This window comes from Aspergillus ambiguus (assembly GCF_047715705.1).
Source record: "Aspergillus ambiguus strain CBS 117.58 unplaced genomic scaffold BDV59scaffold_7, whole genome shotgun sequence".
Lineage (NCBI taxonomy): Eukaryota > Fungi > Ascomycota > Eurotiomycetes > Eurotiales > Aspergillaceae > Aspergillus > Aspergillus ambiguus.
The window spans coordinates 142,076-164,624 of record NW_027395520.1 but is presented as its reverse complement, the minus strand read 5'-3'; the positions used below and the strand labels follow the sequence as shown (position 1 = coordinate 164,624).

The 22,549-nt window shown below is 54.1% G+C and overlaps 13 protein-coding genes across 13 annotated transcripts; 3 read left to right on the top strand and 10 right to left on the bottom strand.

Annotated features, from left to right (window-relative positions):
* Nucleotides 1-223: 223 nt before the first annotated feature.
* BDV59DRAFT_199984 (cytochrome c oxidase subunit VIIa) lies at nucleotides 224-750 on the bottom strand (the record flags this gene model as incomplete). The annotated part of the gene is made up of 4 exons (XM_073693471.1): nucleotides 224-303; nucleotides 386-421; nucleotides 579-621; nucleotides 724-750. 4 exons carry the CDS (start codon nucleotides 748-750, stop codon nucleotides 224-226), a joined length of 186 nt encoding a protein of 61 aa, XP_073550078.1.
* Nucleotides 751-1,221: 471 nt separating this feature from the next.
* On the top strand, nucleotides 1,222-3,063 carry BDV59DRAFT_173658 (TBP-associated factor 8 family protein). The gene is made up of 3 exons (XM_073688935.1): nucleotides 1,222-1,508; nucleotides 1,594-2,668; nucleotides 2,729-3,063. The coding sequence occupies exons 1-2, from the start codon at nucleotides 1,241-1,243 to the stop codon at nucleotides 2,379-2,381; spliced, it is 1,056 nt and encodes a 351-aa protein (XP_073550077.1). The 5' UTR covers nucleotides 1,222-1,240; the 3' UTR covers nucleotides 2,382-2,668; nucleotides 2,729-3,063.
* BDV59DRAFT_199982 (uncharacterized protein) lies at nucleotides 2,557-4,176 on the bottom strand (the record flags this gene model as incomplete). Its single annotated transcript, XM_073693470.1, has 4 exons — nucleotides 2,557-2,668; nucleotides 2,729-2,972; nucleotides 3,373-3,632; nucleotides 3,698-4,176. The coding sequence occupies 4 exons, from the start codon at nucleotides 4,174-4,176 to the stop codon at nucleotides 2,557-2,559; spliced, it is 1,095 nt and encodes a 364-aa protein (XP_073550076.1).
* Nucleotides 4,177-4,844: 668 nt separating this feature from the next.
* BDV59DRAFT_153305 (putative Rad51 family DNA repair protein) lies at nucleotides 4,845-6,277 on the top strand. The gene is made up of 2 exons (XM_073687385.1): nucleotides 4,845-4,965; nucleotides 5,015-6,277. Exons 1-2 carry the CDS (start codon nucleotides 4,906-4,908, stop codon nucleotides 6,239-6,241), a joined length of 1,287 nt encoding a protein of 428 aa, XP_073550075.1. The 5' UTR covers nucleotides 4,845-4,905; the 3' UTR covers nucleotides 6,242-6,277.
* BDV59DRAFT_153330 (threonine/serine dehydratase) lies at nucleotides 6,278-7,814 on the bottom strand. The gene is made up of 2 exons (XM_073687386.1): nucleotides 7,188-7,814; nucleotides 6,278-7,122 (listed from the first exon to the last, which is right to left on the bottom strand). Exons 1-2 carry the CDS (start codon nucleotides 7,522-7,524, stop codon nucleotides 6,314-6,316), a joined length of 1,146 nt encoding a protein of 381 aa, XP_073550074.1. The 5' UTR covers nucleotides 7,525-7,814; the 3' UTR covers nucleotides 6,278-6,313.
* On the bottom strand, nucleotides 7,758-9,012 carry BDV59DRAFT_191814 (Ketol-acid reductoisomerase; the record flags this gene model as incomplete). Its single annotated transcript, XM_073691953.1, has 2 exons — nucleotides 7,758-7,785; nucleotides 7,838-9,012. 2 exons carry the CDS (start codon nucleotides 9,010-9,012, stop codon nucleotides 7,758-7,760), a joined length of 1,203 nt encoding a protein of 400 aa, XP_073550073.1.
* A 1,058-nt stretch (nucleotides 9,013-10,070) lies between these two features.
* On the top strand, nucleotides 10,071-13,165 carry BDV59DRAFT_153184 (isochorismatase family protein family). The gene has a single exon (XM_073687384.1). The coding sequence runs from the start codon at nucleotides 10,349-10,351 to the stop codon at nucleotides 12,836-12,838; it is 2,490 nt and encodes an 829-aa protein (XP_073550072.1). The 5' UTR covers nucleotides 10,071-10,348; the 3' UTR covers nucleotides 12,839-13,165.
* On the bottom strand, nucleotides 13,009-13,807 carry BDV59DRAFT_199977 (rhamnogalacturonan acetylesterase RgaE; the record flags this gene model as incomplete). The annotated part of the gene is made up of 2 exons (XM_073693469.1): nucleotides 13,009-13,646; nucleotides 13,696-13,807. The coding sequence occupies 2 exons, from the start codon at nucleotides 13,805-13,807 to the stop codon at nucleotides 13,009-13,011; spliced, it is 750 nt and encodes a 249-aa protein (XP_073550071.1).
* Nucleotides 13,808-14,040: 233 nt separating this feature from the next.
* On the bottom strand, nucleotides 14,041-15,333 carry BDV59DRAFT_153164 (Hsp20/alpha crystallin family protein). Its single transcript, XM_073687383.1, has one exon. It carries the CDS (start codon nucleotides 15,139-15,141, stop codon nucleotides 14,614-14,616), a length of 528 nt encoding a protein of 175 aa, XP_073550070.1. The 5' UTR covers nucleotides 15,142-15,333; the 3' UTR covers nucleotides 14,041-14,613.
* A 501-nt stretch (nucleotides 15,334-15,834) lies between these two features.
* On the bottom strand, nucleotides 15,835-16,157 carry tfb5 (TFIIH complex subunit TFB5; the record flags this gene model as incomplete). The annotated part of the gene is made up of 3 exons (XM_073693468.1): nucleotides 15,835-15,882; nucleotides 15,934-16,085; nucleotides 16,139-16,157. 3 exons carry the CDS (start codon nucleotides 16,155-16,157, stop codon nucleotides 15,835-15,837), a joined length of 219 nt encoding a protein of 72 aa, XP_073550069.1.
* Nucleotides 16,158-16,410: 253 nt separating this feature from the next.
* On the bottom strand, nucleotides 16,411-17,243 carry BDV59DRAFT_199974 (SGNH/GDSL hydrolase family protein; the record flags this gene model as incomplete). The annotated part of the gene is made up of 3 exons (XM_073693467.1): nucleotides 16,411-16,891; nucleotides 16,959-17,050; nucleotides 17,100-17,243. The coding sequence occupies 3 exons, from the start codon at nucleotides 17,241-17,243 to the stop codon at nucleotides 16,411-16,413; spliced, it is 717 nt and encodes a 238-aa protein (XP_073550068.1).
* A 592-nt stretch (nucleotides 17,244-17,835) lies between these two features.
* Nucleotides 17,836-19,942, bottom strand: BDV59DRAFT_173646 (putative MFS multidrug transporter). Its single transcript, XM_073688934.1, has 6 exons — nucleotides 19,664-19,942; nucleotides 19,515-19,609; nucleotides 19,144-19,467; nucleotides 18,929-19,084; nucleotides 18,522-18,883; nucleotides 17,836-18,470 (listed from the first exon to the last, which is right to left on the bottom strand). Exons 1-6 carry the CDS (start codon nucleotides 19,827-19,829, stop codon nucleotides 17,969-17,971), a joined length of 1,605 nt encoding a protein of 534 aa, XP_073550067.1. The 5' UTR covers nucleotides 19,830-19,942; the 3' UTR covers nucleotides 17,836-17,968.
* Nucleotides 19,943-20,061: 119 nt separating this feature from the next.
* BDV59DRAFT_211635 (DUF3405 domain-containing protein) lies at nucleotides 20,062-22,454 on the bottom strand (the record flags this gene model as incomplete). Its single annotated transcript, XM_073695847.1, has 5 exons — nucleotides 20,062-20,163; nucleotides 20,217-20,261; nucleotides 20,314-22,093; nucleotides 22,159-22,274; nucleotides 22,371-22,454. The coding sequence occupies 5 exons, from the start codon at nucleotides 22,452-22,454 to the stop codon at nucleotides 20,062-20,064; spliced, it is 2,127 nt and encodes a 708-aa protein (XP_073550066.1).
* Nucleotides 22,455-22,549: the final 95 nt, after the last annotated feature.

Sequence of the window (22,549 nt, the reverse complement as noted above, 5' to 3'; positions counted from 1 at the left end):
GCTTCTGTCTTTTTGCCCACACATTCAATCACCCAGGAACCACCACCGACCCGTCCACCGATGCGACATGGGATTGGCCACTCCTGCACAGAACAGAGCTCGATATTTTCACCCTCGTAGACCGTCAGGGAATAGCGTGCAGGGAGAACGTCGTAGGATTAGAGAGGCGGAATCATCGGTCAACAGCCCGGTGGGTCAGTATCGAGTAGATATTGGAACGTGCTTAAGCCTGCTGAGCAGCGCGCTCCTGCTCGAGGCGGGTGTAGTAGTTGTCACGGGCCCGGACACGGGGAAGGTGGTATCCTGTCGCTCAGTCAGTTATCCGTGACATTTGGTAGTGCAGACTAGTTAATGGCGTCAGGACGACGCAAAGTGTTATACATACCGTACCACCAGAGGTAGCCGAAAGTGGTACCGAAACCTGTCGTGGGTGTAGTTAGCGCATTATGAACATCCAAACGATCCCGGCTTTTGCTTCATGATGTGTTGACGAGTTTGGTAGGGCGGTCTCGAAGACTACCCGGGGTTCCGAGCGTCGAGATCCCACCCGGGTGAACGAGGAATTGGACCGCACTCACCGAAAGCGGTGCTCAGGTCAAGGACCAGGCTGCGGCGGAGCATCTATACCACAAAAAAAATTAGCCGTTGCGCGTTCTGAGACGGGGATGGTCGATTCCCGGGTGTCATGAGAGACGACGAGAAGCGAGGTGGGACGGGACATACGCCGGTGATGGGGGCGACGGCGGCCATTGCGATAGAATGAGACGAGAAACGGACTCAAAAAGGAAAGCGGAAGCGATTGCAGCAGAGAGATACCTGCTCTAGAGGGTGGGTGGTGGAAAGGAGCGGGGAGAGGAGAGGCGGAAGCCGGTAGTGATGTTGCGGGTGAAGTCGAAGTGAGGTTGAAGCTTTCGGTACAGTAAGCGACGGCGCTGAGTGGTCTGACTGGCTGATTGGCTGGCCGGCTGGAAACGGAAGGCCTCAGGCAAGCAAGCACCTGGCATCCCATCCTACTAGGTACGCATTAGGCATGATTTCTGCCAGCCCAAGAGATAGATGGATCAATGGATAGTGAGGGATACTATATTACAAAGACTCTTAACTTCCGAAAAGTGCATCGTTCTACTACCTGTTTGACGCCTGAATCCTAAACCCGGAGCCTCGAATAATCACGTGACCACTGACTTCTGTTTGTCTCCCTCCGCCTGTCCGCTTCCTCCTCCTCCATCCCAGCATCGCCATGCTCTCCTCGGGCTCTCCTATCAAGCGCTCGTCATCGCTGTCGGAGCATCCGGACGCGGTCGACGTGAAGCGTCCGAAGCGCCCCTATCATCACCACCATCGCCTCGCAAACCCCGTCAGCGTCACGCTACCGGAACCCGCCATCGTCGATGATACCTACGTCGACCATGTGATGAACCGATCGATCGGGCTGGCTCTACGAGAGTCAGGCTTTGATATTGCCGATCCAGCCGCGCTGGAGAGCTTCCGCTCTGCTGCGGAGGAATGTACGTTGCTTCGCTTGTGGATTTGGAGCTGCTGCCGTTCCCTCCACGAATGGAAGGCCGGTATTGACCAGATTTTGTCTACCAGACTTGTTGAAATTCGCGTCCTATGTACGACAGTCGATGCTCTCGAGCCGCCGCATCCAACCTATTCCGCAAGATTTCGAACTCGCGCTCAAGCGACATCGGGTGCGCGTCGACGACCTCCTTCCCCATGTGAAGCCCAACCCGACCATCGAGCCCGTTCCAACCCTCCTGAGTGACCCGCCAGAGGATGACTCCTTCAAAACCCTGCCGTCTCTTGGACCACAGCTCAGTGGCGACGACGATCGCGCCCGCAGCGCGTATATCCCGAAACACTTCCCGGAGTTCCCGAGCAAACACACCTACCGCCACACTCCCGTGTTCACGGAGCGAGAACAAGACCCGCGGAGGATCCGCGAACGGGCAACGGAAGACGGAAGACACGGTGAAGAAGCGCTGCGCAAGCTGGCTCGCGCGGCATTCAAGGACAATCAGATGGGCTCGTCGAACCGTGACAAGAAACCCTGGGGTAGGCGGGCGGAAAGTATGGACAGTATGTTCGAAAAGACGATCAAGGGTCTCGCGAAGAAGATGCAGAAGAACATCACTGTTCCTGGACCTGCGGCGCCTGTGGATATTGACTCAGGCGCCGTGACCGAGCCGGATGTGAAGCCTTCCCGCAACAAGGTCTCACTTAATATCGAACTTCCGCCAATTATCAACTGTGAACGGGACTTGTGGCGTCGATCCGCCATAGCCTCGGATCGAAAGACGGAGGAAAAGCCTCACAATGCAAAGGAGGCTGCCCATGCCGCGAATATCGCAAAGGTGGAAAATTGGGTGAGCACATGATTCGAGGCAGCGGGTTGGCGTCTGGGCGTTTTGACTTGTGTATTATAGCCATTTCGAGAAGATACCCATGGAGTAGAATGCGAGTGTCATTGAAGTAAAAAGAACCGTATCCCAGAATCCTTGTTGTAGAACGAACGCCCTCCCGAACTCCGTAGACCATGCTGGATGAGCGTGCTTATTTCCCCTCCGGGTTTGAACCACCTTCCGCAGCTTTCCGCTTAGCTTCTTCTTCAGCTTGTCTTATGGGCTCCCACGCCGTAGTTTCGATTGTTAAACCATTCGCGCATCTGCAGGAGAGGACGAGTCAGCAGTGTAACAGGGGGACGGTCGATGGGAGATGTACATACCGTCGGAACAGGCGCACTACCGGTTTGCAAATCACGACTCCGGGCTTAGGAATGCCTTCCTGGGGTGGATTGCAAGAATATTGGACCATTTCCATAAGTTTGCATCTTTCAAGCTCGACCGGACCGCCCTTGCGCCGTCGTTCTTGGAAGTTTTTGCGGACGATACTGACATGGTCCGGCAGGGATTCGGCGGGGAAGACAGGGACAAGAGGGGCCATCTGATCGGGAGGGATTCTTGAGGAATCTAAATTGTGGTTATTGAAATCGATTAAAGCGCAGGCAGGTTGAGGGTTGTTGTTGTTGTTGTTGTTGTGGCAGGCAATCGAAGGACGAAGAGACCGCGGATTAATGATGGATGGAAGCGGAACATCTCGTAGCGTCACTCCGTCCCGTTCGGGAAATCCACCGGGCCGTTTATACATGCCTCTACCAGAATATACCAGAATATCTCGACGCCTGCAGAGGTGTTCTTTGCATCTCACTCCCTCTAGTCTGTCTATTTCCCTCAAAGATAGTCACCCGCCCTTATCTGGGTCAAGACTAAACAAGATATAATTTCCGATTCCATACCATCTCCAATACCTATAGTGTCTTCTCATGGATACCGACATGTCTCTTCTTCAATCATACAGTTGGCTCCCTACTTTCGCCACCCTCGACGGTCTCTGTGTATGGTGGAGGAGGATCATGGTCCTCCGCCTGCTCTGCGCATACAGGTCGGGAGACTACCTCCGCGCAGAGTAGCTCAGAAGCCTCCGAGAGGCTTTCAAGGCAGCCAAGGATAGCTTTCTTCTCCGCCGGTGTGGATTCAATTTCCGCGTTGAGTCTTATAATACGGGATTTGAGCTCCTCTGCTGAATGTTCCAGATCCGCCCGCGAGGCAACTCGCTGGCAGTCGAGACACCTAGAGAATGTCAGTCGAGTCTCGCTGTGAAAGCCATGGGCAAATGAATGTGATAAGTGACTTACAGGTATATAGTTTGGAGTACAACATCAGCGGCGATGCGATGTTTGTTGAGATCTCGCTGGCTTGCTGGAATCACTCGAAGCAGTAGATGTCTTTCCAATCGCTTTACGGCACCCCATATGCCTTTGGTTGGAAATACACGCATGACTATCTCCAACTTGCGGAGAGTGGAATCAATGCAATCCAGATTCTCCTTTATGGAGACCCAGACGATAGGATCGGATGCAGTTACATCAGGAGAACCGCCATTACAGGCGCTGGAGATTAGCCGTAAGATGTTGGAGATTTCAACCAGGCTCGACTTGAAAGCTATAAGATGACTTGTAGTCCTCGAGGCGGAACTAGTGTATTCCACGGTGAACTGGGCAATCTGATCGCCGTGGTAGGGAGAGCTGGAGCAAGCGAAGACAGGAGAGTGAATAACTTGATCGCAACGTTCGCGTAGGTTGTCTGCTGTGTATGCGAGAGAGGATGGGTCCATCTTCGAGCATGTATTAGATTTTGCGGGGCTTTGATGTGGTATATGGTAATGGATACAGTTGGGGTGCTATATTAAATGTACGGTTGTCAGGGTAGGCATCAGGTCGATACCTAGTACCTTAGTAGTAATGATATCGATATGAAGTAAAATTGGTACACCCAATGCTTGTATGAGCGCCAGTGTACGTCATCAGCAGAGAATGGGTAGAGAACCATGGAATGAATAGTGATGGGAATGGGCATATTCAATGACATTGTACTTTTATGGGTTATGTTGATGCCGCAATATAAAGCTGTTGTATGTTGCTACAGGAGATGTTGAGCCATCAAAACTGAGGGTCGTAACTCTAGATTACTAGATAGTGACCAGTGTATATATTTTGGTAGATGTCCGTAGTCTACGGACATCTACCTAGGGACCTGTCTTGAATCATTAGATACAGTTTGCAAATTGCAGCCGTATATATATCGCGAGCTGTTCATCTGTCGAAAGATCTTTATACACACCCAAGATTTTCGGAAATAATTTATCTATGTATTTTCTTCCTTACCTATAAACAATCTAAGCTTGAAAAGGTGCAACATCCTAGTAGTAACTACATTTCGTGGTCCGTCAGTCCCTTCTTGGTGGGGAATCCAAACATCCTTCTTACAACCTTCTCCGCCGGAACCACATCCTGCGTTTGTTCCATCATGGACTACTCATGATTTCCACTAGGCTGCCCTGCAGATGGCCGCCACACTTGGAGAGAGGTTACTTGGGGAGGTCGCCGAGGAGGGTCTGGACGAGGTATGCATGCATATATCTTCCCACGAACATCCGGAATTGACGCTTGCAGATCTTGCGCGACTTGAGAGATTGGTCTGATGGGACTTCAGTCTCTTTTCGTAATGCATCAACCGGTCTCAAAGAGATCGACAAGCTGCTGGATGTGTTTGCGCCGATGCAACACCCAACGTCTGCTCAGACACACGGACAAGCTACACTGCCCGAGGACCCGGTATCATGTCAGGAGCCTCAAGAGGGAGACCAGCATGGGCCTACCATGCCTTCGACTGAACACAAGCCCTTGACCCGTGGGAAGAACCCCGTCATCGAATTCTCCAGCCTGGCGTCGGGGGCAGGAAAATCTCAGCTGCTGGGCCTTCTCACCGCCATGGCGGTTCTTCCTTCTCGATGGGACCAATATCAACTAGACGGACGTGAATCCGCCGTCGTTCTCATAGACACCGACGGTCGGTTGGACGTCGAGCGTCTTCGGGTGATCGCCCAGGGGATCATTCGCAGACAGCTCCCAGACCAAGACTCGATTGAATCCCCTGAGATCGACACCATCATCAGCACCTCCCTACAGCATCTCCATGTCTTCCGGCCCCAATCGTCCGCGTCTCTTCTTGCCACCCTACAACAACTCGATGCGTATCTTCTTGATCTTCCCCGGCACTTTTCTTCCACCCGGCCTCTACATGCAATTGTCGTCGACAGTGCAAGCGCCTTCTTCTGGCAAGACAAACTCCACGATGAGGTAGCCCGCGTCGAAGACATCGGGCGATCCTACGCGGACATCGAGCACGATCGACACCACAAGAAAAGCTTCTACCTGTCAGAGATGTATGCGGACCTGGTCGCCGAACTGAAGCGTCTGCAACGCCGATTCGACTGTGCCATCATCTACACCACAGCCTCTTGGAGCGGTAGATCGGCCCCTCCTGCGGGCCTGGGCGATCCGAATCCCGGCCCCTTCACGCTATATGATCCTCACCTGTCGATGTCGCGGTTCCCGTCATGTCGCCCCTCGCTCCCGGCTCCATGGGGCACGTTCCCGACCGTGCGGTTTCTGGTCCGACGAGAGGCTGTCCGACCGTTCCCGCCGGCCATGACCGTTGCCGAAGCGCAGGGTGATGCCGCCATGCGCCATGGTGTCGTCCTGCGCGGACGGTTCTCCGCATGGGTGAATGGATGGGGCTGCGAGGACTGGCCACGACGAGTGCTAGATCGATTAGACCAGATGGGCTGGGGAATGTTTACGTTTAATGTGCGAAGAGACGGAGTACATGTCGACTGAACATCTGCATTCTGTGGACGTGTACATGTGTATGTGCTTATTCGTCATGATCGTCTATCATTCCTCCTTCCATCAACTAAAAAGCTTCCCAATCGCCTCAACTGTGGTATTCCCTCCACTAAACACGACTCCCACATCCCATCCCTGAGGGGCCTCCTTCTCGACCATCCGGCGGAAGTCCTCGTTGAACAAGCAAACCGCCAGTCCCACCACAGCGCTGGGCTCAACCACCACCTTCATCCGCTCCAGCACCAGCCGCATTGCCGCTGTGATCTGCTCTTCCGTCACGGCATATACCCCGGCGACCTTCTGCGGATCCGAAATCACCCCCCAGTTGAGCACGCCCACTGGCGTCCGCAGCCCATCGGCAATCGTCAGTGTCTTTACCGCGGGGATGCGCTCCCCGGCCAACAACCCGCGACGACAATCATCCGCCCCCTCGAAACTTGGCTCCGCACCAAAGACCCGCGTGCGTTTGTCCGCAAAGAAGGTTGCCACGCCGGCGTTGAGCCCGCCGCCGCCGACAGGCGTGATCACCGCATCCAGCGCGGGAGCCTGGCCCTCAGCCGAACCGCGCACGCTCAGCCGCGGCGTCTCCGTCACAAGCGTCCGGTATTGTTCCTCCAGCTCCAGCGCCGTCGTGCCCTGTCCACAGATAATGTTGAAATCGTCGTAGGGCGGGACGAGGATCGCATTGGTCTGGGCCTGAATCTCCGCGACAACGGCCTCGCGCTCGGTGCTCGTCGACCCGCTGAAGACGACCTGTGCGCCGTGCGAGCGTGTCCCCGCGATCTTCGACGGGGTGCTGATGCGCGGCATGACGATGTATGCGGGGATATCGAGGGTGGCGGCGGCGAGGGCGAGGGCTTGCGCGTGGTTCCCTACACCGGCTGTCAGGCTTGGATGATCCACGCCGGGTGAGGCAATTGAGGTGGTTGGAGCGTACCAGAACTATGGGTGATGACTCCTCGCTTCTGGACCTCGTCTTTCCCCCGCTCGGCGATCAACCGCAGCAACGCGTGAAAGGCGCCCCGCGCTTTGAAGGCGCCGATGCGCTGGTAGTTCTCGCATTTGAAGAAGAGTCGGATGGTGGGCTGGGCGGGGGGTTGGCCTTCGAAGGGCGTGCCGACGAGCGATTCCGCGGTCTGCGGGGTTGATGCGATCGTGTTCAGCGTGTTGCTGGTGAGGAGCGGGGTACGGTGCACGTAGGGCTGGATGAGTGAGTAGGCCGCGTGAACGGCGTCGGGAGTGAGGGCGTCCACAGTCGACCGGAGATCGGTCATGGTGGTGGGTGGTGGAGAGAGGGAAGATGATAGGGATGGACCCGATGAACGGGGGGTGGGGAGTATTTATGTGGAGGGAAGTCGTCCGTCCCCAACACACGAGGGAAACGGATATTTTTCCTACAAGACACATTGGATTATGGTGAAATCACTTCTCATTCCGATTATATAAACAAAGACAATGCATGATACAGTCATAACTTTTCCCAATCCAGGTTTAGCGAAACATTAATTTACTTCTGGTTCTCGGGACGGAGGGAGCTGGTTCTCGTTAGCAGGGTTCCTTCAGAAACGGAAGACAGATCCAACTTACCGAACGGCCTTGCCAGCACGCCAGATCTCGAGATCACGGATGTCCTGCATCTCCTTCTCGTACTTCTCCCGGTAGTCCTTCTGCGAGTTGTAGTCGAGAGAGCGCTGGGTCTCGGTGCCGTCGCGCACGCTGTCGTAGAGCTCGTTGAAGAGGGGCTTGAGGTTGTCCTTGAAGCGGCTGGACCAGTCGATGGCACCGCGGCGGGCGGTGGTGGAGCAAGCGGCGTACATCCAGTCCATGCCGTTGGCGCCGATCAAGGGGTAGAGAGACTGGGTGGCCTCCTCGACGGTCTCGTTGAAAGCCTCGGAGGGGGAGTGGCCGCGCTCCCGGAGAACCTCGTACTGGGCGAGGAACATACCGTGGATACCGCCCATCAGGCAGCCACGCTCACCGTAGAGGTCGGAGTAGACCTCCTTCTCGAAGGTGGTCTCGTAGAGGTAGCCGGAGCCGACGGCGACACCCATGGCGATGGCCTTCTCCTTGGCCTGGCCGGTGACATCCTGGTAGACGGCAACGGAAGAGTTGATACCACGGCCCTCACGGAAGAGGGTACGGACGGTACGGCCGGAGCCCTTGGGGGCGACCAGGATGACATCGACATCCTTGGGGACCTCGACCTTGGTGAGATCCTTGAAGACGGGGGAGAAACCGTGGGAGAAGTAGAGAGTCTTGCCCTTGGTGATCATGGGCTTGAGGGTGGGCCAGGTCTCACTCTGGGCGGCGTCGGAGAGGAGGTTCATGATGATGGTACCCTTCTCGACGGCGGTGTTGACGTCGAAGAGGTTCTTGCCGGGGACCCAGCCGTCCTGGACGGCCTCCTTCCAGGAAGCACCATCCTTGCGGACACCGACGATCACGTTGAGACCCTGGTCACGGAGGTTCAGACCCTGACCGTGACCCTGGGAGCCATAACCGATCAGAGCAAGGGTGTCGTTCTTAAAGTACTCCTGGAGCTTCTCACGGGGCCAGTCGGCACGCTCGTAGACGGTCTCCTTGGAATCGGCGAAGGAGATGGTCTTGACACCGCGAACGGGGGCAGCGGGAAGAGTGACACGGGCAGCGGAGGCAGCGGCAGCCTTCGCGAGAGCCGGCCGGGGGAGGGCAGCGGAGACGACGGAGCGAGGCGCCGCGACGCGGGCCAGGCGGAGGGCACGGGGAAGACCACGGGAAGCCATTATGTGTGGATGGGGGGATTCTGTGAGGGAGAGGGGGAGAGGAGAGGGGAATTGAAGACAATTGGAATTGGGAAGAGGATGGAGAGTGAAGAGAGAAGAAAAGATGGAGAAAGGAGGCCGGGGGGAAGATGAATTTAAACGACTCGATTGCGGTGACACACTCGAGGTGAGGTGCCGCCACGTGATCCGGAGTTGTGCGTCTGCTCCCCGGCCGATGTCGGCCTCCCCGCGTGTGATTGGCTGGTAGGGTGCAACCCTATCCGTCTTACTCAATCGGGATCTCGTCCTGCGTGGGGAGTTCTTCTGCAGGACATGTCTCCTCCGTGCGCAGGACGGCGTACATCTGTTGAGATCTCCTCGAGTCCAATGAAGAGCTCGGCATTGTCTCTTGTCCGAAGCTCCCGCCGGAGTCGTGACTCACCGACCTGACCTGGGGAATCAACCCCACAGTCATTCATCCGTGGGTCCATCACCACGATATCCCATCTGTTACCTAAGGTCCACCATGCTATGCTATCTGCGGCATGGGCATGGTGACTGTCATTCTTATGGACAAGAGTACGGAGTGTACAGAGTATGCTCATAAATTAGGAAGCCCAGCACTTCAGACGCATGCACGCCGTATGCTCTGTCCTGGTCTGGGTCATAGGTATGCCAAACCTGTTTTTTTTTTTTTTTCTTTCTTAGGTTTCTCGACCGGATCAGTAGAAAAGAGGTCCTCAGTATAGTCTGTCCTCCTGTCAGACAATCCTCGATATCAGGAAGGACCTTTGCGTGGGATGCATACTGCGTAGAGCTACTCCGTACTCCGTACTGGGGCTTGGACTAGCGTTATGCGACATGCTTGGATCGACCAGTGGGCGCTAGTCTGGCGCGGAGTCCGGAGATCGATAGATATCCAGAAATTTATATTTGATACAACCGACTCGAGCATGGACGAGAATCGTCTATGTCGGTATCCACCATACCACAGCCGATCCCTGCCTCAGTATACTTCCAATATACATAGTTAGTTGTGGTGGAGTTACCTAATCGGTCCTGTCCCTGGCGGCCTGAGGTGTCGATCGCCTAATCATTGTTGATCGATCAACTTTATGTTCTTCTTCTTCTCCTCCGCCATCACCACAACCACCACCACCACCACTCCTCCTCCTCCCCACCCCCCCTCCTCTCCTCCTCTCCCTTCCCTCTTCATCTTCTACTCTCTTCATCCTCACCCTCTTCTACTCTCATTCTACTATCCAACCTAACCCCCCCCACCCCAGTCCCTTCCCTGGGGTTCATCTCCTTTTCATCCGTCCTGCCCCTCTCCTTTTACCATGTGCATCGCAGAAGAATGAATTTCCTAGCCCAGTTCGCCGATCTGCCCACCATCCAGACCCGGAAAGCTCTCCTCCTCTTGGACTTTCAGAATGATTTTCTGCGATCCTCCGGCGCTCTCCATGTCCCCAACACCGCAGAATTCATAGAATCGCTGCCACAATTGGCCAGTGCCTTTCGTCGCAACGGGGACGTCATCTGGGTGCGCTCCCACTATGAGTCGCGCCGCGCACTCATCGGGCCCGATGCGCAAGAGCTAGTCATCCTCGGTCAGACCCGCGACACCGCTCGAGCATCCGAATCCCACAGTCCCATGGATGCTGAAGCCTTTCTGTCCACCAACCATCCGCAATGTTGTCGACCACAGTCTCCTGGAGCCCAGTTTCCCGCTCCCATATTATCTGCGATCGACGTGGAATCCGACACCGTCATCGACAAATCCGAATATTCCGCTCTCCAGAACCAAAGCCTCATCCTCTCCTTTCGCACTCGCTTCATCACCGAACTCTATCTCTGCGGCTCCCTCTCCAACATTTCCGTCTATGCGACCGCGCTCGATGCCGTCCGCCACGGCTTCTCCGTCAATCTGATCGAGGATTGTCTTGGTTTTCGCAGCTTTGCGCGCCATGAAGAAGCTATGCGTCGCATGGCTGACATCTTCGGTGCCAATGGTATCACCACCGTGGAGCTCTTCGAGGAACTGGACTGGCAAGAGACGGATGCCATCGCACGGGAGGGGGGCCTCAGCGTTCCCCGCTCAGTAACTCCGGCTGGTATCGAAGGCGTCATGGACGATCTGGACTTCAAGCGAACTCGAAAATCCAAATCGAGGACGGAAGAACCCGACCGACCAGAGAGCCAAGGTACGCGTCGTACGCTGGATAGCATCTTATCGGCTTACTCTGATGACGAAGACGGCGATTTGTTGGAACTGGCTCAGTTGACCCGTGCCCACGGGCGTCATACATCGGGCTCCCCTGGTCCCTCCCAGGCGCCGTCAGAAAACAAGATGCGCGTGAGGGTGCGTCGATCGAAACGCCCTGATCAAAAGCCTGAGTCATCTTCCCGTCCATCACACCGGCGCACTGGCAGATCCAAACAGTCCCAGGATATCTGCAAACCCGGAGATAAAATCGGGGAAGGAGACTCGCGCATTGTCCATGATCTTGACCTTCCCGACGATGCATTCGAAGAAATCCGCAAAGAGGTCGCTTGGCAAAAGATGTATCATATGTCTGGGGAGGTGCCCCGCCTCGTGGCCGTTCAGGGAGAAGTCTTGCCCGATGGTTCAATTCCGATATATCGTCATCCGGCGGATGAATCACCACCCTTGCAGCAGTTCACCACCACCGTCAACCGCGTCCGCCACATTGTGCAGTCCATCCTTCGGCATCCGTTGAACCATGTCCTCATCCAGTTATACCGAGATGGAGAAGACCGGATTTCAGAGCATTCAGACAAGACGCTTGATATAGTTCGCGGTTCGTCAATTTGCAATGTCAGCTTGGGCGCCCAGCGCGTGATGACTCTTCGCACGAAAGGGAAAGACTCGGAGGAGGGTGATGCAAGTCGCTTAACCCAACGGATTCCCATGCCCCACGAGTCTATGTTTGTTCTCGGCGAAAAGACCAACATGCGGTGGCTCCACGGTATTCGACCGGACAAGCGACCAGCGTCGGAAAAGACCGTTGAAGAACGTGCATATAACGGCGAGCGAATCTCCCTTACCTTCAGACACATTGGGACCTTCTTAGACTCCACCGGTAGTACCATTTGGGGCCAGGGTGCTGTATCCAAGCAGCAGCAGAATGCCAACGCGGTGATCCATGGTGATCCCGCAGAAACGGAACGCATGATCCGCGCTTTCGGCGAGGAGAATCGGTCCAGTGACTTCAACTGGGATGCGGTCTATGGCGACGGTTTTGACGTGGTCAACTTTGTGACCGCAATGACCATCAAGGTCGTTCTCGGCCTCGAACCCGTGGCTAACCTCCGGGTGCTCCTTAGCTTGGCTGAAAACTGCCTTCGATATGAAATAATACCGCCCACGGACAGGGGTACAGCCCAAAAGAGAAGCGACACCCTGCCGCTGTATATTGAACCGAATGGTACTGAAGTCGCTGGTGACATCAACATCATGAACCATCTAGTGCAGCACTTCCCCGCAGCGAGTCGACCCGGCGCGCCGCCACTGCAAGGCGGCGCCCAGATCGCGGAGATTGATGAGTTACTGCAGGAATGGCGGGAGCACCAGGAGCGACGCGATCGGGGCGTCCCCGACGCCTTTGAGACGTGGGAAGATGCCTTGGAAGAACAGTGTTATCTCGGCGGCGCCTCCTTGAGCATTGATGATTGTGCTCTTTGGCCCGTCTTGCGGGAGATTGTACAGGAACGTGGCTCCCTCTCAGGAAAGATATACCCCAATTTGTCTCAGTATTACCAGCGCGTGTCGAACCGTGTGATTGTGAAGAAGACGCTGGAAGAGCTGGGATTACTTACTGCTTGATACGATGATGAATTCTATGACCCACCTGCAATACTACTAATGCATATTCTATCGGAATTTCATAATGTTTCTTGGTCTGTCCGTACTGCCATTGGGACTACCTGTTACCCGACATACACATGGCTCCGCACATCTTCAAAGGCTTGAAGATAGGATTCCCGACCCATCAGTCACAGGCACTCGCCCTCGAAATCAGTCGTGGTTAAGACACTCTTCAGTGCGACATTGCTGCAGGTGACGGCCTTGAAAAACGCATTCGCAACTACCTCCGCTCCCGCAGCACTGGTGTGCGTGTGATCATTGGGGAAGTACGAGTCAACGGTGCTGGCGCCCAGTGTCTCGAAGATGTCCGCCACATAGGCGCCGTGATCTACATAGTCCACGCCGGCCACTTGCGCCGCCAACTTGGCGTACCCAACGAACCGGGACGGCGAATAGACAAAGGAGCCTGTTTCCCAGGGATTGTTGGGTGTCTGGCTGGAGATGAGCACATGTGCGCCCTTGGCCCGGAACAGCTTTGACGCGTTTTCCAGATATGCCGGGAAGGTGAGCACAGTTTCCGCCACACCGTTGTAGACGGTCTGGCACGTCTCGTTGCCGGTGCCGGAGCAATCGGTGCGTCCGTTGTCGGTGGATAGGGAACCGCCGTCGTTATGACCGAATTCGATCACGACGTAGTCGCCCGCCTGCAGGACGTCGGCGATGGCCTGGAATCGGCCTTCGCGGGTATACGAACGAGCGCTGCGACCGCCAATCGCTTTGTTGGAGACGGTCACAGAGACATCCGAGGCGACGTATTGGCCCCAGCCTGTCGCGATGTTACTAGAGGCCTAATGATGCATCGGAGGAGCACGTACCGTCGGTGCCAGATCCTCCGCCACCGGCGGCCATGGTGGAATCACCGGCCAGGTAGAGGGTTGCTGCCAGGGAGCCGGGGAGAAGACACAGCGGCAAGAGAGTTGACTTCATTGTGGAGGTGGTAGGGGATGAAGGCGTCAACAACAGGAAAAAGAGGTATCAGTCTGACACTGGGTTAAATTTGACAGAACTGGACGTTTGTAAATACTTTCGGCATTTCCCTAGGCAGGTATATATACTCCCTCGGAATGCAAGAATCGATATTCATACGTGGAAAATGTGCCCTTGTTGGGGGATCATACGCCGAGCCTCTAGATGAGACACTTCCAACACAGACAAGACTTTGAGTGTCGGACCAGCGGAGCTTCTGACATGCATCAGGATATTGTCGATCACTGGAGTCTTCAGGGCTACAGCTCCCACGGCGCGGGGATTAATCTATTTACCAAAACCCCCCACAGGAGACTGCCGTAGTCTATCTTGTTTTTCCGCCTATTGAACAGGGCTGATGCGGAGATGAGGCCGTGACTAGCGCATTTATTGACGATCATGTCTTGTCTTCGAGACAGCCAGCATGAGGGACGTTGCTTTCGTTTCACTATGGCGTATCCCTGCGACGAGTAAGTATACCTCTACAGCAGGAATCGACGTTGACTACGGAGAGAAGCAGCATTAAGGTTATTCCGCGTGCTTCTGGTGAGGCATCGGATGGGATCATGACATCTACGAGACATCTACAAGAACGATCGATTATAAGAGCAGAATAGACAGATTCATTAAGCCAAGACGACTATGATTAGTACATTATTAGAATACTGTGTCCCCCACAATCGCAATTCACAAGTTGTCCCAATTCAATCTCAACTCCGAAAATGCAATCCATACTGTCGTAGTTCTCGTCCCAATTCGTATCGCGTTTACTCGATGGTAATCTTCTTGCCGGTAGGAGCACTAGCCTTGGGCACCACCACCGACAGGATGCCATTCTTCAGACTGGCCTTGACATTCTCCTGGTCGACGCGGGTCGGGAAGCTGAAGGTGCGGTGGAATTCGCCGACGGAACGCTCGCTCACCCAGTAGTGGTGCTTGGGGCGGCCGGCTTTAGTCACTTGCTTTTCTCCAGTCTTGGCCACCTCGCTGCTCTCGCCTTCGGGAGCGGACTGTTCTTCGCCACCCTCCGGAGTGTGGTATTCGCGCTCGGTGCGGCCCTTGATCACAAGAGTCTGGTGGTCGGTAAACTCAATGTCGACGTCCTTCTGCGCGATGCCGGGCAGTTCACCGTCGAGGTAGTAGGCATCGTTGGCCTCGCGCACGTCGAAACGGGGCGCGAAGGAGCGAGTGGTGGTGGACAGGCCCCTATTGGAACGATGGACATCGTAGTCGTCCAGGAGGCGGAAGAGAGGCGAGAAGTCGCCTGTGTTGGGGAAGGTGCGGAAGAGAGACATTGTGGTATGCTTATGTCGGTAAGGTTTGATAAGATATGAGAGTTATATTGCAAATGCTTGGTTTGTATCAAGTGAAGCTGCTTGGAATCTTGATTGATTTCTGTTCAGACTGATGTTTCGAAGAGCATGCCCGAAGGCCGTATATATACCCTGGAGGTATAATTCGAGAAGCTCCTGGAGACAGCTATGACGTGCTCCGTGGCAAGGGCTGGAGAGCTCGTGAAGCAACTGGAGCTTGGATGAAGGCACTCGGGCTCGCCCGTAGCTTCTGGGCGGTTCGATCAGATCACGTGATCGATATTTCTCCGCATGAGACAGCCAGATGCCATGGATGATAGTTGCGGTGGAAATTGACTATTCGTCGGCAATTACGTCAAATGCCGTTCACCATGGAGTCGCTGGAAAGGAAGAGGTTTCACAGGCATTCCCGTTATTCCAGTTCATTCGACCTGGTTGGTTCATCCGATCCTCCTGCAATCTGCGTAACCAGTCACTCTTCCACATCCCTCTCCGTATTCCGCAGAAGAATATTCCAGCATCTCCTGATGGTGCCATGACCAAGCTGTTATGTTGACATGGCCACTGTTGCGTCATCGTGATTCGATTGTCGCGCTTCGGAGGGATCGAGGGATGGATAGGTAGGAAACAGCTAGAGGGAATGACCGCAGTCGCAGGATGCATGGACTGACGTGATTATTCGGACTCGGATTCGTCGGGCTGCATAACCTTCTCGTCCAACTCCTAGAGGTCGTCAACAAATGGATTGGCACCGGAAGCTGTGGAATTGCCTACCCTGCCAAGTCGGGCTTTCAAATTCTGCAACTGGCTCTCCTTGATCACCAGATGACGGTCATCATCGAGATCCTCCACGATGTAGTCGTGTCTTTCCTCGTCATATTTGAGGATGATGGCCTTGACGGACGGATCGCACTCGATCAGAACACCTGGGCGCAGAACAATCAGATTTGTGGCAAATGCGCATGGACAAGAATCATACCTCGTACTGCGCGGGGCATAGTGGGTTGCAGGGTGTGACGAACTAATAGGTATATGTGATGGTGGGGAGTGTCGATGAAGGCAGAAGTAAAAGGCAACGAGGAATTCTGTTGGTGCGAAGAAGGAACAAGGCGGTCAGGCACCAAGGCACCAAGGCACGAAGGCATCGAGATACCCTCTATAGATAGGCATGTTACTACGTACTCTACCTGCATATAACCGGAGTCATTCATAAATCCATGTATATTCCACTCGTTAAACTCCTGCTGAGCATCAAAATCCGATTCCCAGCTGCAATGCCACCACCAGAGGAAGAAGACAGTTGCCTTCTTGAAAGCGGCGGAGACCATCACTAGTCGAAACAGGGGTGACCGCCCGATACTGAGACACACTTGGCGACTGGATCATTCGCTTCTCTCGGGCGTCTTTGATGGCTACCGACCAAACCCAGGCCATGTCCTGGTATCCGTGATCAGTCGGATGAATGCCATCATCTGCCATCTCACTCGATCGAATCCACCGGTCCATGTCTGCTAGAACAATGCGCTCCCCGTCTGCATCACGCTGCACGGCGATCTTCCGATATTGCTCGTTAATCGTGTTGACGTGAGCTGGCGTGACCGTGTTGGGCAGGAGAGTGGAGAGGATGACCGTCGCGTCAGGGAGTGCCTCCAATAAACGAACCATCAAGGCATTGATTCGGTCCCCAGCTGTGTCGACTTGGTAATCCTGAAGGGCGTCGTTGGTGCCGACGCTGCGATTCGGGTTTTGTTACTATGGAAACGATCGGCAAGACAACAAGCGTCTATGTGAGCACCCACTTCAGAAGAATCACATTTGGCTGGAGATGTAATGATTTCTCAGCGACAGCTGCAATTTGGTCGATCCGGAAGCCAATGTGGCCTTCATGGTCCTGCGGCGCATCAACAAATGCCTGCTTAGAAAGTGGGAAGGGTTGCTACATTGTCTTGCATGGTGCCGTTTTGCTGGCTGCCCACCATGTCCACCTCCCAGCCCTCATCCTCAAGCTCATCCCGCAGCCACTTTCGATAACCATTTCCGTCAGTCGAGTGGTAGCCAGCTGTGATAGATGCACCAAGAGGCATTACGCGTAGTGTGTTTGACCTTGTGATAAGACCATAAGTCGATTTGTGTACCGAGGGTGTTGTCTCCGGTATCCCATGGTCACTCCATGAGAGTGCTGTCTGAGCAAGATGTAGAAGGATTGTCGCAACACAATAGGCGTAACCCCCGGCCAGAGATCGGGAAGTTCCCATCGCTCAGACGGACGCGAAAAGATGTCGCATGATGTGATTGAAGGCACGGGAGATGTAGACGTTTTCTATTTTGGCGCTAGGAGAAAAGCTATGGGGCTGACGCTACTGATGGAAACATCCCAGATCAGTACGCCATACGTGCATATCCACTAGCTCAACGTCTAAGTTGAAACCATTAAATCACGTCTTTATGTAAATAAAGCAGGCAATAGCAGAAGCCCCACAGCATCCAGCCGGAAGAACACTTCTTGATAATCGAGTCGAAGACTGCGTGGTCTTTGAATGAACTGGGAAATTCACTGAAAAACCTGGGGACTATCTAACTCATACGATTGTATATAAGGAGAAGTGAAGATCCCATCCAGCTCGCGAACTATGTAAAAGGGTAATCTGATATCTCTTTCGTCTATTTCTTTGTGATGGAATACAAGGACATACTACAGCCTTCGCCCATATTGAAATTTGTATTCTACGGATCCCTTTGAAACCTTGAATAAAAAACATATGCATACAGAAGACGTGCCATTAAACTACGGACACATTGATGTCAAAGCCTAATACTGTCGTCTCCAACCAGTTCCCGCCTGAGCAACTGTAGCAATGAGTGCGAGAACACAGCTCCCCAGCAAGAGCATTTTAACCGCCTGTTCATAGCTCTGGACGGCGACTGCTCGTTCGACTCCAGACAAGGTCTTCACCAACGCAGGGCTTCCTAGGAGTTTTCGGATCAGCTCGTCTTTCTGCGGAACATCATGCACCGCGAAACCCCGTTCAAGGTTCTGCTTCAGTTCACGTTGGAAGAAACCCCCACCCACGGCCGAGCCGAAGCTCCCTGCGAATCCTCGCGCCATGCCTATTAGCGCGCTCACGACATAGTGGACTTCTGGTTTGGTAAGATGGAGTAGATGAGACAGACTGTAATTCATCAATGCGCCGATGGAGAGCCCGTTCAGGAAGGTGGTGCACAGATAAGCCACCGCAGGAGACGACGGAGTCGACAGGAGACACAGGACCAGGTTGGCCAGGGCGAACAGCAGAAACACTGCCAGGCAGGATCTGTAACAGGTGGGTGAGCGCGTGCTGATCAACAGGTGTGGTGTCACTTACAAGTAGTAACTGCCGGCTTTGCGGATGTGTATCCATCCAACCAATAGCCCGCCGAGTCCGAACCCGGCGTTTGTGGGCACCAGGATCAGCCCTGCCGAAGCGGGTGACCAGTCACGGACGACCATAGCGTAGACAGGGGAGAAGAAAAGAACCGACCAGCGAGCCATCATGGAAATGAGCCCCGCCAGACAGGTCAACAGGACGCTCCGGGTTTTGAGGACCTCCGTTGGGATGATTGGTTCAGAGGCGAATCTGGATTCAATCACGAGGAACCCAGCGAATACGACGATGCAAAGGAGTATCGGCGTAAATGTGATCTCCGGAGAAGACAGACTGAAGAGCAGTAAGAACACAGAGGCGGCCTAGAGGTGATTAGTTTGATTGTGAGATGGGTTGACGCCTCTTACCAAAGATAATGCGCCAGCATAGTCGACAGTCGCCAATTTTCGTAGCAAGAAACGGTCAGAGGAGATTCCCGATCGACCCTCTTGGGCAGGAATGGCTAGAAATTGGATGGGACCGAGAAGTAACGCCACAGGGGCCTGGGTCCAGAAAATGATACGCTACATACCCCGTCAGTGAGACACCCAGGATCATCAGAATCCATCGGCATAGGGCATACCCATCCAAAGGACGGAGCCAGAAGACCGGCTAACACTGCACCGGAAGAGACACCCGTTGTCATTCCAACATTGATCAATCCGATGAACAATCCTCGGCGTTTTTTGCTGGCAAGATCAAGCGCCAGAATGATAGCGGTGACCATCAGGCCGCCGCTTCCACACCCACTGATGGCCCGTCCGAGCAGGAAGACAGGTAGACTCTGAGCACCCGCCGTAATAAACAGTCCAATTGCAAGAACGATGCAGGAGAAGAGAATATGCACCCGGGGGGTGAAGATCTGAGAGAGACGCCCCGCAAGAGGCGTGACGCTTGACGCTGCAATCTGCGCAAATGTCAGCCAGTAATTTGGTATGGTCTCAGAGGATATACCAGATACGCCGAATTGAACCAGGTGGTTTCGGAAAAGGCGTCTAAATCGGCTGCAATGTCGGATTGCGCCGTGGTCATCATCGACATGTTGGTGGCTGCAATGGGTTCAGTTTCGAGTGATTCGGCATCGCCGACACTTGGTTAGATACCTTGGATAAAAAGCAAAAGCCCCGTAGATGCGACTATAGTGAGACCCCGGAGGAATGAAACCGGGCTGCTCTCATCTTCCTCGACTGGCGACCGTTCCAGGAGCGGAGTCGTCTCGGACGGCGACGCCTCCTCAATCTGTGCTGGAAGCTGTTCTTCTGGAGCCATGATGATCGATATGGGGATTTACAGTCCCTGGATGCAGTCGAAAACAGAAAATCATCTGGGGCAGAGGATTATCAAGCGGGTGGAAGATGGCGGATCCGCATTTCTAATCAAAGCCGGAGGAGATAGGGATGGGGGCCAATCACTGCATTCATCGCTAACCAGGACTATCTAGCATTCCCGGCATGCCATTGTGTCAATAGATGGTATTCTACACATTTCCTCATGATTGCCCTTATACTGGAACCGCCATGTCGGGGCCCTTCTCAGGCTCTGTGTTCTTGATTGTGTGGAGGAACATGGGCGGGAAACACAGACGACCGTAGGCTTCCTCGTTCTGGAGGAGTCAGCAAGATGTCGGGATCAGAGGGAAAGGAAGTGGGAAGATACCAGATACCCTCCGTCGTACCAGGACAAACCCCATGGATCCTGGTGCTATGAGCCAGCTCGGTTAGTCGTCGCATCAATCTGGGAGCGCCTGCCTTACCACTCGCCCGTCATTATGCTCATTAGGATCTGGCGGGTAACCCAACCACCGCCGGAAGAGATCCTCTGCGGTCTGCGTTGTAAACATGTAGGATAGTCGATACATAATCCGGTCCACCATGTGGTTCCAGTTCCAGACGCTGTGCGGTCCACCGTTGATCTTCTCTGGCTGTCCGGGATTATAGATCCGGGCCAATTCCCTTGCTGTCCATTTTCCATCCACATACATCGGGTGCGGTACATGGACGGCCTTGAACCCGTGCCAGAGCGCCCACGTCGGACCAGACATCTCTGATGCAAGACCGATACCCTCAGTGGCTTGGTCCCGATGCATCAAATCCAACAATCGCTTTGACATCCGCCACATGGTGACGGGAGACGCCCGCCGAGGGGTCTCTAAAGGCAGATTGTATAGCGTATTTGGGAAAGTCCAGGTCGTCTGGCTGGGGTCGAAGATCGGGAGGAAGGTAATGAGGTCTGCTTCCTCGCCCACCCCCCATTCATAATTGTCCTCCTCGGGGGACGACACCGGCGGCATGGGACCAGTGGGGACGACGCCCCTCGCAGGAACCGGCCCCCAGATACTCGGTCGACCTACCATTGTCTGGTTGACCATGTCCTTGAACTGTTCCCATCCGCCGTGCGACCCAGGAGTGTAGAAGTACGCATTGCGCTCCCAAAGGTATTTTCGTGGCTGTTGTTTGGCAAACTCCACCGCGCGGTCGAGGAAGTGGTACATATGCCCGGTGTTCCGTGCGTCCATCTCAAACTGCCAGTAGTAGTCGAAGTCTGGATATAACTGAGAGAAGATCTGCACCGGCTGGAGATGTTGGTACATCGGCCTATATTTCGTCAGAACGCAAGTGATAGGACGGTGAGTCGGGTCAGAATACCTGTGTTCCTCGAGTAATGGGTACCATCCATCCAACAGCTTATTATTAAAGAATACTGTTATGTTTCGAAATTCTGGAGGAATATGCACGTCCTTCAGCTGGTGAACAGTGCTTGCATCTGAGAAAATGGGGAGAAAGTCATCTTTCACATCAACTAGCAGGAACACCTCGTATTCTGCCCCCGAGTGTAGAGATAGTTCCATGATGAGGGATCGGAGATACTGGAGGTGATTAGACGTCCACTGAATAGTATGCCAAGCGCGGATGAGAACCGCAGACCGTGCTTTGTACTGTGGTCCAGATTTCGGGGCGGAAGAATGCATCCAAGACGGGTTTTCTGGCGTGGAAGCTGTCTGGGTGAGTGGGTGCGAGGTCGAACGCGGCTTTGTCTGATCCTCCTTGTATCTTTTGGCATTCTTCTCAAGACAGTTAGATTGCAAGCTGGCCCAGTCAACATCATCCCATGAAATATTCACCGAGGGCTGGAAGCCTGAGCCGTCAAGTGCGTCCACGCCGTAGCCATACGCCCCATACCGAGAGTATCGATCAAAACAAACGTTTCCATCGAGCCCGATTGAATCATATGAGCCAAAAATAGGGAAGGGAAAGTCTCCGGATATCAGTATGCCTTCGACAGTTTGATATTGGATGCATGTGTTACCTCTTTGGGTTCCCAGATAAGCAGATACCATGTCCTCTGGAATCGTACGATCAAGATATGTGCCGCGAGGGCCACGACAAGGATAGAAATGGCCTTTCCATTTGCGCTTCCACTCTTTGGAGTTGTAGGCCGGATAAGGGTCATAGACGATGGGAGAGGGGAATGGTCCGAAGGGCTCGCCCTGCGTGGTCAAGGATAGCGTTCCTCCTAGGTAGAATTTCTCGTTGCTGGGCTCAGTTGAGATTAGAAGTGTCCGCAAAGGGGACGTGATAGCCTGCATGCCCAAACCTACCGGACATCGTGGGAGATTCCTTTCGACTCTGGTTCTAAGAATGATGGACCTTCTGCTTCCTCTGGGTATTTTCTTTGTCGCGTCGGGTCGACGAAGTCTCCTGGGCGTAGGACAATCTCAGCAGAAAACAGAAAGCCGTCAAAGAGTAGAGAATCCGTGATATAGTCGAACACATTGACAGCGCAATGGACAATAAAAAGCACTAGACCCACGACAAGCAAGTAGAAAGGAAGCGGTGACCTGCGCGAACACAGGAGCGCTGCTCGCCCTCGCGGACGACGTGGACCTAGCAACATCGCTATATCGCGCTCAAGACCTTATTCTAGGATGGTGAGCTGCTTAAATCGCTGGGATATGTTGGGTATTTCATAGCTCTTCTTTCCTGTGCGTG

Excerpts from the sequence above, each read along its gene's own strand:
- BDV59DRAFT_153184 (XM_073687384.1), top strand. The coding sequence starts at position 10,349 with ATGAATTTCCTAGCCCAGTTCGCCGATCTGCCCACCATCCAGACCCGG.
- BDV59DRAFT_173646 (XM_073688934.1), bottom strand. The coding sequence starts at position 19,829 with ATGGCTCCAGAAGAACAGCTTCCAGCACAGATTGAGGAGGCGTCGCCG. Across the intron at positions 19,468-19,514 it reads GGTTCAATTCGGCGTATCTG|ATTGCAGCGTCAAGCGTCAC; the intron begins GTATATCCTCTG and ends ACATTTGCGCAG. Across the intron at positions 19,085-19,143 it reads TGGCTCCGTCCTTTGGATGG|CGTATCATTTTCTGGACCCA; the intron begins GTATGCCCTATG and ends CGGGGTATGTAG.
- BDV59DRAFT_153305 (XM_073687385.1), top strand. The coding sequence starts at position 4,906 with ATGGCCGCCACACTTGGAGAGAGGTTACTTGGGGAGGTCGCCGAGGAG. Across the intron at positions 4,966-5,014 it reads CCGAGGAGGGTCTGGACGAG|ATCTTGCGCGACTTGAGAGA; the intron begins GTATGCATGCAT and ends TGACGCTTGCAG.
- BDV59DRAFT_173658 (XM_073688935.1), top strand. The coding sequence starts at position 1,241 with ATGCTCTCCTCGGGCTCTCCTATCAAGCGCTCGTCATCGCTGTCGGAG. Across the intron at positions 1,509-1,593 it reads CCGCTCTGCTGCGGAGGAAT|ACTTGTTGAAATTCGCGTCC; the intron begins GTACGTTGCTTC and ends TTTGTCTACCAG.
- BDV59DRAFT_153330 (XM_073687386.1), bottom strand. The coding sequence starts at position 7,524 with ATGACCGATCTCCGGTCGACTGTGGACGCCCTCACTCCCGACGCCGTT. Across the intron at positions 7,123-7,187 it reads AGTCATCACCCATAGTTCTG|GGAACCACGCGCAAGCCCTC; the intron begins GTACGCTCCAAC and ends CAGCCGGTGTAG.
- BDV59DRAFT_153164 (XM_073687383.1), bottom strand. The coding sequence starts at position 15,141 with ATGTCTCTCTTCCGCACCTTCCCCAACACAGGCGACTTCTCGCCTCTC.